This window comes from Podarcis erhardii (assembly GCF_964252035.2).
Source record: "Podarcis erhardii genome assembly, chromosome: 10".
NCBI classification, from domain to species: Eukaryota; Metazoa; Chordata; class Lepidosauria; order Squamata; family Lacertidae; genus Podarcis; species Podarcis erhardii.
Window position 1 is genome coordinate 3,530,859 of NC_138500.1, and position 15,957 is coordinate 3,546,815.

A 15,957-nucleotide genomic window follows, 5' to 3' on the forward strand; every position below is an offset into this window, starting at 1 on the left:
TGAACCCCAACCTTTCTCCCTGGGCTAATGACCACATTCACTTATCATCTGTCAGGTTCATGAAAAGACACCCAATGGCTCATCACCCAACCTTGTTTGCTTTGTGGTCAGTTGTGTAGGGTTTGTTGGCTTCACCTTTGTCTCCCTTCTGCATTGTCCTCTTCCTATAAATATGCCCAGGGGTGGACAGCACCTACACAGGCTGCAAGAATCGCCCTCGGCTCCAGATCAGCCACAGCAAGACAGTAGGAGAGAAGGACGCAGGTGAGACCCATCTACCTCTTTGCTGTTGCAACCCTCAAAACAGTCTTGCGTTTCCTAGCAGAGAAACGGTTCGAGAAAACAGGTCAGCAGCGCCACAGACCCTGGGGAGAAAGGTTTTCTCCACTGGCCTAGAATGTATTTTACTGGAAGGAAGAGGAAGCCAATAAGGGAATGGGCACCCCTTCTGGGCCAGCAGGAACGGGGCAGGACTGGGAATGTAAGATGGCAACGATTTTCATTGCAACCTGCATTCCTTGCAAGCAGACCTGTTTCCATTCTGCTGCAGTTCTGTCTCAGTTTTTGTCATTCCTCTCGCCGTCCGCTGTTTAGCGTCAGCTGTGTAACTATTTATGCAACTTATATCCATGCCAATGTGAAGGAAACATCAAAACAATGTTTCATATAGTTTGTGAGCTTAAAAAAAATTACTGCGATGTGAACTAATATTGATCACATTTGCTTACTGGTTGCTGTTGCTGACCACAGACCATCTCAGGAGCGGCAGCAATTTCTGATTCCTTTTCTGTATTGGGCAGAGTTCTCCAGCATCACTGGGCAGGGCTTGGGGTGGCAAAAAAAAAAAGGTTGAAACACAAAGACTGAATCCCTGCAAGCAGGGGAGGAGGAAGGGGGGTGGGGGCAGTCCACCCCAGATGTCACCACTGAGGGGGGTGACAAAATGGGATGCGGCACTCACCGGAGGGCTTTCAGCGCGCCTGAGCCACGCATCTCTCCTGGGAATGACACGGTGGCTTGGGCATCCATGGGCTCCATGCTGCCCCAAACAGTCCGCCAGCTGTCTCCCCCTCAGCTGTAAGGCTGCTGAATGGGAGGAGGCAGGCAGATTCTGATAGGTTTCTATTTATTGCCACTGTGCAGTGCTTGGAGTCACAAGACTCTGTTTACATTCCAGAGACTCCAGGCTGTCGGAAGTCTCACGGGAGACGGATGTTTATATTACTGGTTTCCTGTTCCTTTTTTCCAGTTGCCTCTCTGCTCTCACAGAGAGAGGATGTATTTTTCTTTTCTGTCTGCGTAGTTAGAAAATAAAACTCTTAGCATGTAGCTCATATTTCTCATCCTTCATTCTGCTGTATACTCTGCACAATGGGGGAACGTGCCTGGAGCCTCATCAAAGGCTCAGGTCGTTAATCAACGTCGGAGGACTCGACGGGAGGAATAGCTCGGCCGAACGCAAGTCCAACAGATTCCTCAGAGGCCCCATGGAGCATCCTGCCCAGGCTCACCCAGTCTCAGGGGCCGCTGGCCCCACCCCTGGGTGCAGGGCATGCGTGCCGCCACAGGTGCCCAATTGGCTTGCTCCGCCGCTGCCTGCAAAGGCTTGTATGATCCCACACTGAGCCCCATAACCTCAGTGCAGAGCCAAGGCACAGGGTAAGCCGACCATTTTGGGCTGTTCCACTGAGGAGAAAGACACATAACTGTGGCTGTTTGCCCTTCTCTGGAAACACAAGAAGTGGTTGTTGTTCCCCAGGTCTCTCTCTGTCCCCTGAAAGGTAGAAAAGAGAGGCAGAAAGGGGAGGAAAGAGGCAGTCCATATATTAGCAAAGGCGGGAATTAATTTTAGGTGTTCCAGAAACAGAAACCAAACTGGGTGACTTTTCCCAGTAGATGTTCTCTCGTGGAATATAAAGTACCATATTCAGGGGGTGGGTAAAAGCCTCTTCTTCCAGTTTAGGGTCCTGGTGTTCAAAATGGTATTGCCCCCAAAAGCATCTGGATATTTTTTTTACAAACCGCAACACAGCTAACTTTGCTTTTCGTATGACTTGGAAAATACTGAACCTGGCTGCTGTGCTGCAGCAATATTTGATGTTGTCAAAGCAGATGAGATAGTCTGGGTCTTATAAGCAACTTAGCATTGCCTGTTTTTTGAATTTTGAATGATCACAAGCTCAAAGCCCAAAAAATACACAAACACCCTGCGCCACACAATGGACCCATCATTTCTGGAAATGCCATGCCCTTCACTGGGATGAACGTTGCTGACACTTTCTTTTCCCAGGAGAAGCAGAAGATGGGGCAAGTGGTCTACCTTGGACTCTGCCTGTTGGGCTGCCTGATCCTGAACCCTTTAGCAGAAGGTGAGCATTAGGAGAAGGGGCAGAAGTATTGGTGCTGATCTTGAAAGCCCTAAGCAGCCTCGGCCCAGTATACCTGAAGGAGCGTCTCCACCCCCATCATTCTGCCCGGACACTGAGGTCCAGTTCCGAGGGCCTTCTGGCGGTTCGTTCACTGTGAGAAGCCAAGTTACAGGGAACCAGGCAGAGGGCCTTCTCAGTGGTGGTGCCCGCCTTGCGGAACGCCCTCCCACCAGATGTTAAAGAGAAAAATAACTACCAAACTTTTAGAAGACATGTGAAGGCAGCCCTGTTTAGGGAAGCTTTTAATGTTTAATAGGTTATTGTATTTTAGTGTTTAGTTGGAAGCCACCCAGAGTGGCTGGGGGGGACCCAGGCAGATGGGTGGGGTATAAATAAATTATTATTAATTATTATTATTATTATTATTATTATTATATCACAGATCAGGTGTGGAAAAGCCCCTGCTGGAGCTGCATAGACAACACTGTGCTGCAACCATTTTGGCAATAACTTTTGGGTTCCCATAAAGAGGGGTGTGAGCCGGTGTCAGGTCAAGGGGGAAAGATTAGTTTGGAAAGAGGCAGAAGGAACCTCCCAATTCCTAACTCCAGGGCTTCCTCGAGGGGCTCCATCTGTCAAGGAAAGGGTTGGTGGTCTGTGGCATATATTCCAGTCTCAATCCAATTCCTCACAGGTGCCGCCAATCGCACCCAGAGCGCTCGCGCTCACTGCCCTGCAGGAGCCGTCTTCTACAGAAAGTACTGCTACGAGTATTCTAGCTCCAGATGCTCATGGGATGATGCCGAGGTAAGTTTCACCAGGGGGAATGAGAAGAAAGAAGAAAGTTACTAAGAACTTCACATAGCAAAAGACCAGAAATATACCTTTTGGGAATATTGAATAGTGATATTTCTAGAGAAAATATTAAATTCTTTCTGTACATGACGCGAGAATCCTGGTGGTTAAGTACTGGAAGGGTAACCAGGTACTGACCAAAGAGGAATGGTTATGTAAATTATGTGAATATTTGGAACTGGCCAAATTGACGGATATAATAAAGCCAAGCAATACAGTCACGAAGGAATGGAAGTGCTTGAATGATTATTTAGAAAGACAAGGTTCTAATGTAAAAATTTGGCTGTGCCTAGAATGACCTCATGAATGTAAAAGGGGAAACATATGCATATCTATATATTAAGATGACAATAATACTGAAATACAGATAAAATATGAAATGTGAAAGGAAGTGTTGTGAGAGTGATGGAAGCCTATTACTACTATTATTTTGTAAAATAGTGTTTATTGTACTGATATTTTATGCTTTGCTTTATTCTTTTACTTTCTACTGTTCTTTGCATTCCCCCCCTTTATTATTCCCCCCCTTTATATTATTCTTTATGCATGCTTTGGTACTGATGTATTTACTTTGCAATAATAAAAAATAGTTGTAAAAAAGAGAGAGAGAGAAGAACAAGGGCATCCTTGTTGGGAATCCTTGGGAATCCTGGCTCTGGGCAGCATCTCACTGGTTTCCCCCTTTCTTCTCCCTGCAGGTCAGCTGCCAGAGGAGACATGGGTCCCAGCTGGCCTCCATTCTTTCTGCAAGGGAAGCAAATGTGGTTTACAGTTACCTGAGACGATATGGCTCCAGCAACGTCTGGATCGGCCTGGTAGCTGACCGTCGTACCTCGGTAGGTGCCTTTAGGACTCTCTGAAGATGCTGACTGTACGAGCCCCTCAGCTCCCTTGAGGTCCTTCAGATGTAGCTCACTGGCTCTCACTTCCCTCTGAAACCACTTCCTTCCCCAAACGTCAAACCTTGAAGTCCTCATTTGGAGATGGCATTATTTCTCGGAGTGGCTCTGTGGGAGGTTCTGAAGCTCCAGCTCCAGATCCTCATTGCCTTTCCTCCTTCCCAACTCTCATTGCGCTATCTATAAAGTCACAGATTCTTCCCAACACCATACTAATTGTCAGTCCCCTTTTATCTTTATGGCTCCAGCTGCTGGAGACTCAAATCAACTCATTGGCTTTGTCAGTTGTGCTGATTCCCCAGCTGTGTCCTCTCTGGGGATGTGGGGAGCAATGGGCTTGCATTCCCCTTTTATCACAAGACCTTCCTTTCTCCTTCTCTCTCTCCAGAATATGATCTGGGAATGGAGCGATGGATCTGTCTTCTCTCAACCCCTCTGGGACGGTCGGAGAATCAGCCACTCAATCTCTTCAGACGAATGTGTCTCTCTTTCTTATTCAGGTATGCAGGAAGAGAGACTGGGGAAGGAAACCCCATTCCATTCAAGGAATTGAGGGGAACTAAAACAAAGCCATTCTCAGACACTCTGAAAGTTGCAATGCAGTTCTCCAACCAAGTGTGCGCCAAAACACATATACTTCCAGTATGCTTTAAAGTGCTAACATCTGCAAAAGTAACATGCAAAAGTTCCTTGTATTGGGGGAAATTGCTTTGCAAAAACACGCTGATTGTTTGAAAATGGCCTTAAAATGTTGATGAATGTTCAGGAGGAGCTAAATAATCAAACCCAACAAGAATCACAAACTGATGTGGAAATATAGAGAACACAAGAATGGGAAAATGGGAAACTGACAAAAAATGAAAAGGACAGGCTTACTTATTCCTGCGCAGAAAGGACTTGACAAGGAAACTGAGGACAGGGAGAGATGGGGCTCCAGAGAGAGAACTCCACTATTTTCCTCTTTATACTTGGCACTTCTTATCACCTGGGCTGCATTTTTGTTTTTGAGCTGTTACCTCCAGTGGGGTCGGTGGGCAAAGTCTAGAGTGCTTCTTTGTCCCAGAGTGTTGTTGTTTAGTCGTGTCCGACTCTTCATGACCCCCTGGACCAGAGCACGCCAGGCACTTCTGTCTTCCACTGCCTCCCACAGTTTGGTCAGACTCATGTTTGTAGCTTCGAGAACACTGTCCAACCATCTCGTCCTCTGTCGTCCCCTTCTCCTTGTGCCCTCCATCTTTCCCAACATCAGGGTCTTTCCAAGGGAGTCTTCTCTTCTCATGAGGTGGCCAAAGTATTGGAGCCTCAGCTTCAGGATCTGTCCTTCTAGTGAGCACTCAGGGCTAATTTCCTTAAGAATGGATGCGTTTGATCTTCTTGCAGTCCATGGGACTCTCAAGAGTCTCCTCCAGCACCATAATTCAAAAGCATCAATTCTTCGGCGATCAGCCTTCTTCATGGTCCAGCTCTCATTTCCATACATCATTACGAGGAAAACCGCGGCTTTAACTATACAGACCTTTGTTGGCAAGGTCATTTCTCTGCTTTTTAAGATGCTGTCTAGGTTTGCCATCGCCTTTCTTCCAAAGAGCAGGTGTCTTTTAATTTTGTGACTGCTGTCACCATCTGCAGTGATCATGGAGCCCAAGAAAGTAAAATCTCTCTCTGCCTCCATTTCTCCCCCTTCTATTTGCCAGGAGGTGATGGGCCCAGTGGCCATGATCTTCATTGTCCCAGAGTAGGGCACAGGAACTCTGCCCCATTGCAAAGGTGGAACTTAATTTAAATGCAGAATTCAGCTTTTTGATAGGTGGCTTCAGTGAAGTTTCATTCATGCAGGTGTGGGGAATGCAAGAAAATATCTCAAACATGACAAAGATCTCACAAACCATGGGGAAAGGGTTCTGCATCACACACACACACACACACACACACACACACACACGTAGAATGGCTTGTTCGAAATACTTCTGCTTTTGTATTTATCAAATCTCTTCGTTGCTTTTCCTTGTAATTGTCCCCCTCTCCAAAACAGGGAAAGAAATACTTGATTTACTCAAAAGGAAATCTACATTTTCTCTCAATTTCTGGAAACACCCTAACAATCTCTCTCAACCTCTGCCCTGCAGGTTCCCAGAAATGGATCCAGCGTTCCTGTACGACTACCTTGCCATACCTTTGCAAATACAAGGCCACCGATTAGGCCTGAAGTGCCACCCTGGGCCTGAGAGGAACACCCAAAGACATCCAGCTTCCCAACAGGTCCAAGGCCAGCCCCCTTTCCCACCTGCTCTGTCCACCTGCAGGAAATCTATTCCCTCCCCTCCTCTATTGGCCTGGAGCAGAAAAAAACAAGAGGGGCTTCCCCAAGTAAATCCAGCTTGGACTCTTGATTCCATTAAGACCTAGCAAAATCCAGAGCTTGAGGGTGTGAGCAACAGTACTCCAGAGTAGGAAGTTTGCCCCATGAGATATGAAACCTCTCTCACTTTTCTGCAAAGAGATGAGATGCTTTTGTGGAATAGTTAGCTGAGTAAACGAAGCTTTCCTTGTGCTTTGCAAAGTGATGGGGGCCAACTTTGGAACCCCCTTTTCCCAGACCACATCATGGAAATGCAAACCTTTGCAAGCTGTCTCCTCTCTCTCTCTCTCTCTCTCTCTGGCCAGCTCCCGTCTTCCTCCGTAGTGACAATAAACCTCTTTCTGTGCATGCAGTTCTGTGATCATGTCCTCTGTCTTCTTGAAATAGTTGTTTATTGTGACATTCAGATCCCACCTCCCCCCCCCCAAAGGTCCATGTGACAGACATGGTTCTCCCTCGACCCCATTCCATCCTCACTACAGCCCTGTGAGGTAGGCCAAGCTGAAAGATCACGATTGGTCCAAGATCACCCAGCAGGAGCATCGTAGCTGTGTGGAGATTCGAACCCTCATCTCCCAGGTCCTATGAATGCTAGAGCCAGAATGCCATATGGACACAGGCTGTTGGGGTGGGGGAGGTGATGCCAGCCTAAGGATACCAGCACAAGAATCTGGGGTCCTGCCTTTGCTACTTCTGTAGGGATCCCCAACCAGCCATCAATACATTTCAATGTATTCTTAATCTTTGTTGGAAGGCGCCCTGAGTGGCTGGGGAAACCCAGCCAGATGGGCGGGGTACAAATAATAAATTATAATTATTATCAAACATGCCCTCCTAAGATTCAGGGTTTGGGAGCACTTCAGTCTGAGGAAAAGAGGCACTCCAGCAACAACAAAATTCCTTCCACACTAGCCTAGTCGCTCCAAGCTCAGTCTAGCTAAGTGGTGGTGAACCTATGGCACTCAGAGCCCTCTCTGTGGGCACGCTAGCCATCTCCCCTGCAGTGCCATTCCTGGGTGACTACAAAGTGGGCTCGCCCCTCACGCCTCTCTGGGTGGGAATTGCCGCCCACATAATTGTCAGGTGCAGTTCCGCGTCTGCCAATCAGCTGATTTCCAGCTGTTCTGCTCCACCACCCCCCCCATTGTGTTTGGTGTGATTGGTCAGTGCCCCTATCAGGAGATAGTAAGCAACAATACTGCATGCGTTAGTTGGCTGCGTCAAGGACTTTTCTGTAATGCAGTGGTACCTCGGGTTACAGACGCTTCAGGTTACAGACTCCGCTAACCCAGAAATAGTTGTTGTTTAGTCGTTTAGTCGTGTCCGACTCTTCGTGACCCCCTGGACCAGAGCACGCCAGGCCCTCCTGTCTTCCACCGCCTCCTGCAGTTTGGTCAAACTCAGGCTGGTAGCTTCATATCGTAGTAAGAAATGACGAAGTTGTCCGTGGCGACACAGCGCCATCCACTGAGTCCACAGTGTACGCACACCAAATCACAAGTTGAATGAATTTATTTCAGTGGTGTCCAAACTTTTTTCAAAGAGGGCCAGATCTGATGAAGTGAAGGGCTGTGAGGGCCAACCAAAGGGCCAACCAAAGTTGTTGACCTTTTTTTACGACTGAAGTTTTTGAACTCTTTTTTCTGGGTTTGAAGTTGTTGAGGTTTTTTTTTTTTTTCCCCCCAAGGATTTCCCCCGCAAAATAAACCGCCACGGAGACCGGATTACTTTATTCCTTGCATGGGGGGGGGGGGAGCCTCTGCCCGCAAACAGATCAACAGCTGGCCTTGCTTTCTCACTGGCCTCATTGTGTTACCTCTGACGGGAGACACAAGGGATGAATTTTACCTGGATGTCTCGTGTGTGTGTGTGTGTGTGTGTGTGTGTGTGTGTGTGTGTGTCTGTGTTTGTGTGCAAAAGTCAGAGCCCCGTTTTTCCCCGTAACACAGGAGTCACAGAGTCCAAGCCGCTGCTCAATGCGCACCAGTACCTAAAACACGGACGGATCTAACCTCACGGCGTGGGGTGGGGGAGGGAAGGATTTTGCAATGTAAACATTTTGGGGTGCGAGACCCCACTTTGCGAGTGGATTGCCGGGATCAGCCCCTCCCCCGCTCTCCTGGTCCCCAGAAGGAAGAAGGGAGGGGGGAAACCTTCCTCTCTCTCCCCCCAATTCCTCCCCTCCCCTCCCGGCACATCCTTCTCTCACCCCACCCCCCACAACCCCAAATCCCGCCCCCATCCGTTGCACCCATTTCTTCTCCTCCTCTTCCTCCTCCTCACTATTCGGCTTCTGTTCCGGGAATAAGGGGGGGGGGCTGAGCTCCCTCCCAAACGTCCTGCTTCTCCCAGAAGTGGAGCTTCTACGCCGGATTGCTGCTCTGCCCGAAGATCTAGGGGCGCGCTCTTTTGGAAAGGGGAGGCGGGGCGTCATGGGAGGGGACCCCCCTTCCCCCCCCGTGGATGTTGCAGGAAAGGAAAGGAGAATCGGGAGCGAGGACAAAGAGGTAAAGGGGTCGCGGGGGGAGGGGAGAAAAGGATCCAGAGACCCCCGCCAGCCCCCCCAACCGCCTTCCGTGGGGCCTGGATCCCTGTGCGCGTGCTGCAAAGGGGGCTTTCCTTGGGCCCTTAGGCGCCTTGGCAGCGGCGGACATGGGGAGCCTACGCAGGGGGTCCCCACGAGGGCCCCCTTGCCCCGTTTCCCCCGCGTAAGCATCCCTGGGGCCCTGTAGGCTCCGCACGGATAAAGCCAGGCCATGAAAGGGTTAACGGGCGTGAGGGACGCCTGGATAGAGACCCCCCCCCTGTCCCTAATCTGTGCGTCTTGGGGTGGCCCCTCAGGATGGAAAGATGGAGGGTGAGGGGTGAGCCGCGCCAAAGGGGGCCTCTGGGTGCAGGGGAGACTCTGGGACAGAGGGAGGGAGTCGAGGAAGTGGGGAGGGGGAGCATCCCTGGGGCAGGGAAGGGCAGCATTGGGGGGGGATAAGAAACCGTCTTTGGGGAGACTTCTCCATGGTGGCACCTGCGGGGATTCTCTGGAGGGGCCGCCTTGGCTTCTCCCTCCCACCCAAGAATCGGCCACCCACGCAACCAGAGGGATGCCTGGAAAGTGAGGGGTCGTGTCCCCCCACCCCTTCCTTCCTGCAACCTCCATCCTCTTCCCACCCCATAAGCCCCCATAAGCCCCTGCCCTGTCCAGGAAGAGGGGAGGGGAGAGGGCTTCTCAGAAGGAGATCTTCGTTTCCGCAGTCCCACCCAGGAAGCAGCCAGAAACCTTTTCCTCTCTCTTAGGCTTCCATCTTTAAGTTTCTCTTCCACTGCCTGGTTCCAGTACAAAGAAAAGACAGTAAAACATCAGACATTAAAAACCTCCCAAAACAGGGCTGCCTTCAGCTGTCTTCTAAATGTCAGATAGTTGCCCACTTCCTCGCCCTCTGCCTGCTTCCCTATAACTTCGCTTCTTGCAGGAGGGGAATCAGCAGAAGATCTTCGAAGGAGGACCTCCCTGTCCAGACTGAGCGATGTTGGTGGAGATGCTCCTTGAGGCGTACAGGGTCGAGGCTGTTGAGGGCTTTAGGTTGCAGATCTTGCTCCTCCATAACGATCTATTTCAGCAAATAAATTTATTACTGAAGGCAAAGAAGCATAACAGGATAAAAAAAGCAAAAACTTAACTTACATAAAACTCTAACTTAGCATACCAAAACTGCACTCAAGTAAGAATCACACAAGCTGAGTAGGGAAATAGCAGACTAGGAAGTGGGACCAGGCGCCTTTCAATACTGTGATTTATAAACAATTCAATGTCAGAGTAACCTTGGGACTGGATAACAAGCCTGGCTCATTCCAGTTTAAACCAGCTTCATCTGGTTCCCCAAAACAAGAAAGGTTCTTCATAACCTCATAGCAACTTATCCCACCACTAGCTCTCAGCAAAAAGAAACTGCCGAGTTTCAGGAAGCCTGCATTAGATCAATACTTTTCCAGGAAAATGCAACCATGACACTTTAAAGGTCAGCACCAACAGTGTGAAATGTGCTTGAAAATCTGCTTGGAGCCAGGTAAGATCCTTTAGAGGAAGTGATATGTGGTCTTGGCGCTGCTCCCATGCAGTTGCAGTTTTGGGTCACCTTCAAAGGGAGTCCCATCTAGACCACATAGCAGTAGTCCAAGCCGGAAATAACCAGAGCGTGCACCACTCTGGTGAGACAGTGTGCGGGGAAGGAGGGTCTCAGCCTGCATTCCAGATGGAGCTGCTAGACAGCTGCCCTGGACATAGAATTGACCTGTGCCTCCATGGTCAGCTGTGAGTCCAAAATGACCCCTAGGCTGCACACCTGGTTATTTAGGGGCACAGTTGCCCCATCAGGACTAGGGGATCCCCCACACCTGCCCACCGCCTGTTCCCCAGGGACAGTACTTCTGTCTTGTCAGGATTCAAGCTCAATCTGTTAGCCACCATCCATCTTCAAACCACCTCCAGGCACCAACACAGGGCATTCACCACCTTCACTGGTTCTGATTAAAATGAGAAGAAGATCTGTGTATCGCCCAAATATTCGTGAACACCCAGCCCAAAACCCCTGATGATCTCTCCCAGCAGCTTCATATAGATATTAAAAAGCATGGGGGAGAGGACAGAGCCCTGAGGCACCCCACAAGTGAGCACCCAGGGGTCAGAACACTCATCCTCCAACACCACTTTCTGGACATGGCCCAGGAGGAAGGAGGGGAACCACTGCACAGCAGGGTCCCCAGCTCCCCTAGAGGGTCCAGAAGGATACCATGGTCAAAGTTCTCCAAAGCCGCTGAGAGATCCAACAGAACCAGGAAACAGCTTTTCCCTCTGACTCCAGCGCATCGGAAACCATCAACCAGCACAACCAGGGTAGTTTCTGTCGCATGATGAGGCCTGAATCCCAATTGGAAGGATAATGGTGGAAGAAGTTTTCCTGCTCCTGCACCCCCAAAAGCTCCAGGCACGATATTTTCATTAGCTTTGAAGGGGCCACCGGATACTTGGTGGTCTTTTCTTCAAAAGGCAAATATTTTGAATACTTTTAGAGTGACATATGATGTACATAGCGCTTCTGTATTCCTTGTTCCACATTGGAGAGACTTTGATACACAGGTCTGAGCTCATCTCTCTGCCTGAAACTGCTGTGTTAGCAGCACTGCCTGGGCAGTGTGTTTGGGGGTCCTGGGCTGCCTAGAGAACAAGACCCCCTTCTCATCTTGGCTTATATGGTCCCAAGGAAAGCAGAGCAGTCCGTTAGACACCAGCTTGGCTGCAGGAGTGGGTGGAAGGAGGTGTGCAGGACACCATGCAACTATCTTAGAGACTCCACTCTGGATTTGTATAGATTTCCCTAAATTGCCTTTTCGTCTCCTGAAAATAACTCACGAGGCAGCAAAGTATTACGACCAGAGTTTTCCTTCTCGATGGGCTCCCTTCCCTGGTTGACGAGCCCCATCTGCCCTTCACTTTCCTCTGCAGGATGGACAGAATCTGCCTTCTTGACTGTGGGATTCACTGTTGTTCTCCTCCTCTCCATCCACCAGGGCCTGCCTTCACCTGCAGCAGAATTCCCTAATACACCAAGGATTTGAGACCCATCAGGTATCCTCACCTGGTTTAGCCGGCCGTTTGAAGTCGTTCCTGGGATCGTGGCCCCTGTTGCATGCTGACTGCTTCTGGAAGACACAGGTGGGAGCTGAGTGCAGGGTGGGGACCAATGGTGGGTAGATTAACCCAGAAGGTGCCTGACATGTCCCCCACCAAAGGTACGAATGCTCCCCTAACACCCCATGACATCGTATGATTATCATATTTAAGACAGAACAGGAATAATTTCATCTCCCCAGAAATAACACAACTTCAGTCCATCAATAAATCAATAGTACATATTCAAGGTACTACATATTCCACTAATTACAGTTTATCTATTTGCCTTGAATATCCTGCTTTTCAGTGTCATTTTAGGATACTTCTGCATCAGAAGACGGGCACGAGATCAGACAGCACATCATTCTTTAAAAAATCAAGCTGCTTTATGAACATTGATTGAGGATTATGAAGGTTGCTCATGAATTACTATCATCTGATGACATTGCAACTTCATTTCCTAAAAATTGGGAACATGGGTAGGAGTTGAGGGAATGTAGGAGACGATGAAATAGGAGAAGGTGCTAATGGCATCTGATGTGCTCTGTTTTGTTTGTTCTCTTCCTTGAAACCCAACCAGGATTTCCTTTCCTCCCGCTCTGAAGAAGGAAATGGAGAAGACAGTCAAAACTCCAGGGAATGGGGCACCTTTCGTTTCATTAGGAATAGACATTAAAATGTGTTTAAATGTGGAATATGCTTCATTGAACGACCTCCAACAGGGGAGAAACCATTTAAAGGTATGGAGTGTGGAAAGAGCTTTATGAGAATGGAAAACTTAGAACACATCAACGGACTCACACAGGAGAGAAATCATATAAATGCATGGAGTGCGGAAAGAGCTTTAGTTTAAATGCAACTCTTAGAATTCATCAACGGACTCACACGGGGGAGAAACCATTTAAATGCCTGGAGTGCGGAAAGTGCTTCAGTCAGAATGGAGACCTTAAATTACACCAGCAGATTCACACAGGGGAGAAACCATTTAAATGCCTGGAGTGCGGAAAGTGCTTCAGTCAGAATGGAGTCCTTAAATTACACCAGCGGATTCACACAGGGGAGAAATCATATAAATGTATGGAATGTGGAAAGAGCTTTAGTGATAATGGAAATCTTAGAAAACATCAACGGACTCACACAGGAGAGAAACCATTTAAATGTATGGAGTGCGGAAAGAGCTTCAGTCGGAATGGAGACCTTAAAGTACACCAGCGGATTCACACAGGGGAGAAACTGTTTAAATGTATGGACTGTGGAAGGAGCTGCAGTCAGGGTGGAACCCTTGATTTATGTCAGCAAACTCAAACAGAATACAAACCTTATAAATATCAAGAAAGTAGATAGAGGTTCTGTCTGGGTGGAAATTCTAAATCAACAGATTCATGAACAGGAAGAACTTTAGGAGTTGACTCAAAGAGGAGAAGCAGTTTAAATGAAAAGATTGCAAAAAGTGCTTTATTTTCAATGGAGTGTTTAAGGAAAATACAGAGACTCTCAGATGGAAGAACCCATTTAGATGTATGGAGTGTGGGAGGTCTTCCTCTCAGAGTCCACTCTTTTCTTCACAGAAATGAACTCATAAGGAAATCTGTCTTTAACACATGTTGTGTATTTGAAGTTCTGGTTTTTTATGTGTAAAACTCTATCGTAATGAAATATTGAAGGCAATGTCAAACAATGTGATTATGATCTAAGATGTAAAGTACCTTTTGATAGAGAAGGCAAGAGGGTTTGTCTGGATTGCTGGTGGTCAGTGAGGATTAGGGCTGGGCGATATATTGTCCAAACTGGTTTCTAGACCACATCATGATAACCTTTCAAAAACAATAGATATGGCAACACACCACAGATCACAGTGTGTGTTTCCGGGATGCTCATTTGCCTGGAAGCTGCCGGCAGAAAGCTTTTATTTGTGAAGCCCCTGAATATGCTGAGTTGCTGACTTCCCTCCCAGACGACAGGAAGCGAAAGACACACCTCCATTGCCCTGTCTCCTTCCAGCCTCTTTCCTCCCTTGCTCCCTTCTGCCGGTTTGTGTGCCTGACTTAGATATCCTGTGTGCTGTATTTGTTTACTGCTGAAACTGCTGTACTCAAGCATGAAAAATTGGTGCATCTGTGTGTGACTGGTTTTTGCACCAAACTCTCTCACCCCCACCACGTGTGATCTCCAAACACTGCTTCTTCACTAGAACCTCTCCCTGTCTCCTACACATTCAGAAGAAAACTTAAAATACTGTAATTTAATGGGAGATTTCCCTCCAAGCCTTCTTGCAAGAGAGGGAAGGAGGGGCTGCAGGTACCAGGGAAGTCTCCTGATGGGTCCCATCTTCACTCATGAACCCCATGGGGCAACCCCAGATCTACTGCTTATTCTGGGATTTGGGGAAGATAGTACTTTTCCATAGTCCCAGAAGTTTTTAATCTTCCAGCCAGAGGACCAGTGTGCATATTATTACCATACTTATTTTACTGATGTTGCTGCTGTTGCTGTCATGGAGTGGCTGGGTGAAAAGCGGGGGAGGCACCAGCTGGGGAACCCCCAAGGGAAGAAGGCTCGGATCCCGGGTCTTGTATGCCCCCTAAGTCTATCAAAACTCCTAGGTCTGTTCAATAAAAGGCTAATTTGGTGTTATGGGGGGGACCCAGGTGCAAGGCTGCTCAGCCACCCAGCTCATCAAGCAGAGCCCGAGGGTCCCTGCGGAATAAAGGAAGGAGTCCGGCCACCAACCGGAGCAAATAGCTGTAGATCAAAGTTTATTGCACAACAGGTCCAAAGAGGAATTGAACCCCGAGGATGGGGTGACAAGGACTTTTAAAAGTTTCCATCTTATCCCAGCATGCAGTTCGTGGAGCATCATCGCTACATCAGGAGGTGAAAAAACCTATGTGAGGATGTACAAATTCCAACTCGCTTTAGTTCTGGGCTGCTTCACTCCAAGCCGCTGCTCAATGTACACCAGTACCTAAAACACGGACGGATCTAATCTCGTGGGGGAGGGAGGGATTTTGCAATGTAAATGATACGGAAAGGGGGGGGGCATGTCTTCTTTACCTTCTTCTTCGCTACAATATATCCATTTATTCCCAATTGTCAATGTCAAAAGGGACTAAAATCTATAATCCCTCAAGCAAGGTGTCAAGACCCTAATCCTGTCAAATCGCTCTGATCAGCCTTTCCTCCAGGCAATGTCAGGTGGCAGACTGGACCATTGTCTTCTCATCCCCAATACTCAGGAAGTGTTTATCTGTGCATATCTCCAGCTCTGCATATTCCCCCCTCCCTCCTCCTTATGTGAATCCGGTGTAACCCAACCTCTCCTTAATATATTCATGATGGAATCTGTGTAACCCAACCTTTCCTTAATATATTCATGATGTAACTGGGATGTATTTTGCACTGTATTCTGGGACATGGAGGGAGTTTCAAAAGTTCATGTCACCCCTTTCTCGCTGTTCAATCTTGCCTTGAACCTGTTGCGCTATAAACTTGGATCTTCTGCAGTTTGCTCCTGTCTACGGCTGAGCTCATTTTCCTCCGCAGGGACCCACGGACTTAGTCCGATGAGCTGGGTGGCAGAGCAGCCTCGCACCCAGATTTTGCCGTAACAGTAAACATTTTGGGGTGCGAGACCCCACTTTGCGAGTGGATTGCCGGGATCAGCCCCTCCCCCGCTCTCTTGATCCCCAGAAGAAAGAAGGGAGGGGGCAACCTTCCTCTCTCCCCCCCCTTCCTCCCCTCCCGCCCATCCTTCTCTCACCCCGCCCCCTCCACCCAAATCCCGCCCCCCTACGTTGCACCTCCTCCTCC

The 15,957-nt window shown here is 48.5% G+C and overlaps 2 protein-coding genes across 2 annotated transcripts in view; both read left to right on the forward strand.

The window, feature by feature from the left end:
* Positions 1 to 205: 205 nt before the first annotated feature.
* On the forward strand, positions 206 to 6,834 carry LOC309351239 (lithostathine-like). Its single transcript, XM_081878669.1, has 6 exons — positions 206 to 264; positions 2,291 to 2,369; positions 3,064 to 3,176; positions 3,923 to 4,060; positions 4,512 to 4,623; positions 6,250 to 6,834. The coding sequence occupies exons 2-6, from the start codon at positions 2,303 to 2,305 to the stop codon at positions 6,321 to 6,323; spliced, it is 504 nt and encodes a 167-aa protein (XP_081734795.1). The 5' UTR covers positions 206 to 264; positions 2,291 to 2,302; the 3' UTR covers positions 6,324 to 6,834.
* Positions 6,835 to 8,932: 2,098 nt separating this feature from the next.
* Positions 8,933 to 15,957, forward strand: part of LOC309351869 (uncharacterized protein) — a 46,912-nt gene continuing 39,887 nt past the window's right edge. The window contains exon 1 of the mRNA XM_081880001.1: positions 8,933 to 8,989. The gene's annotated coding sequence lies outside the window, so the exon portion shown is untranslated. The remainder of the gene's footprint in view (positions 8,990 to 15,957) is intronic.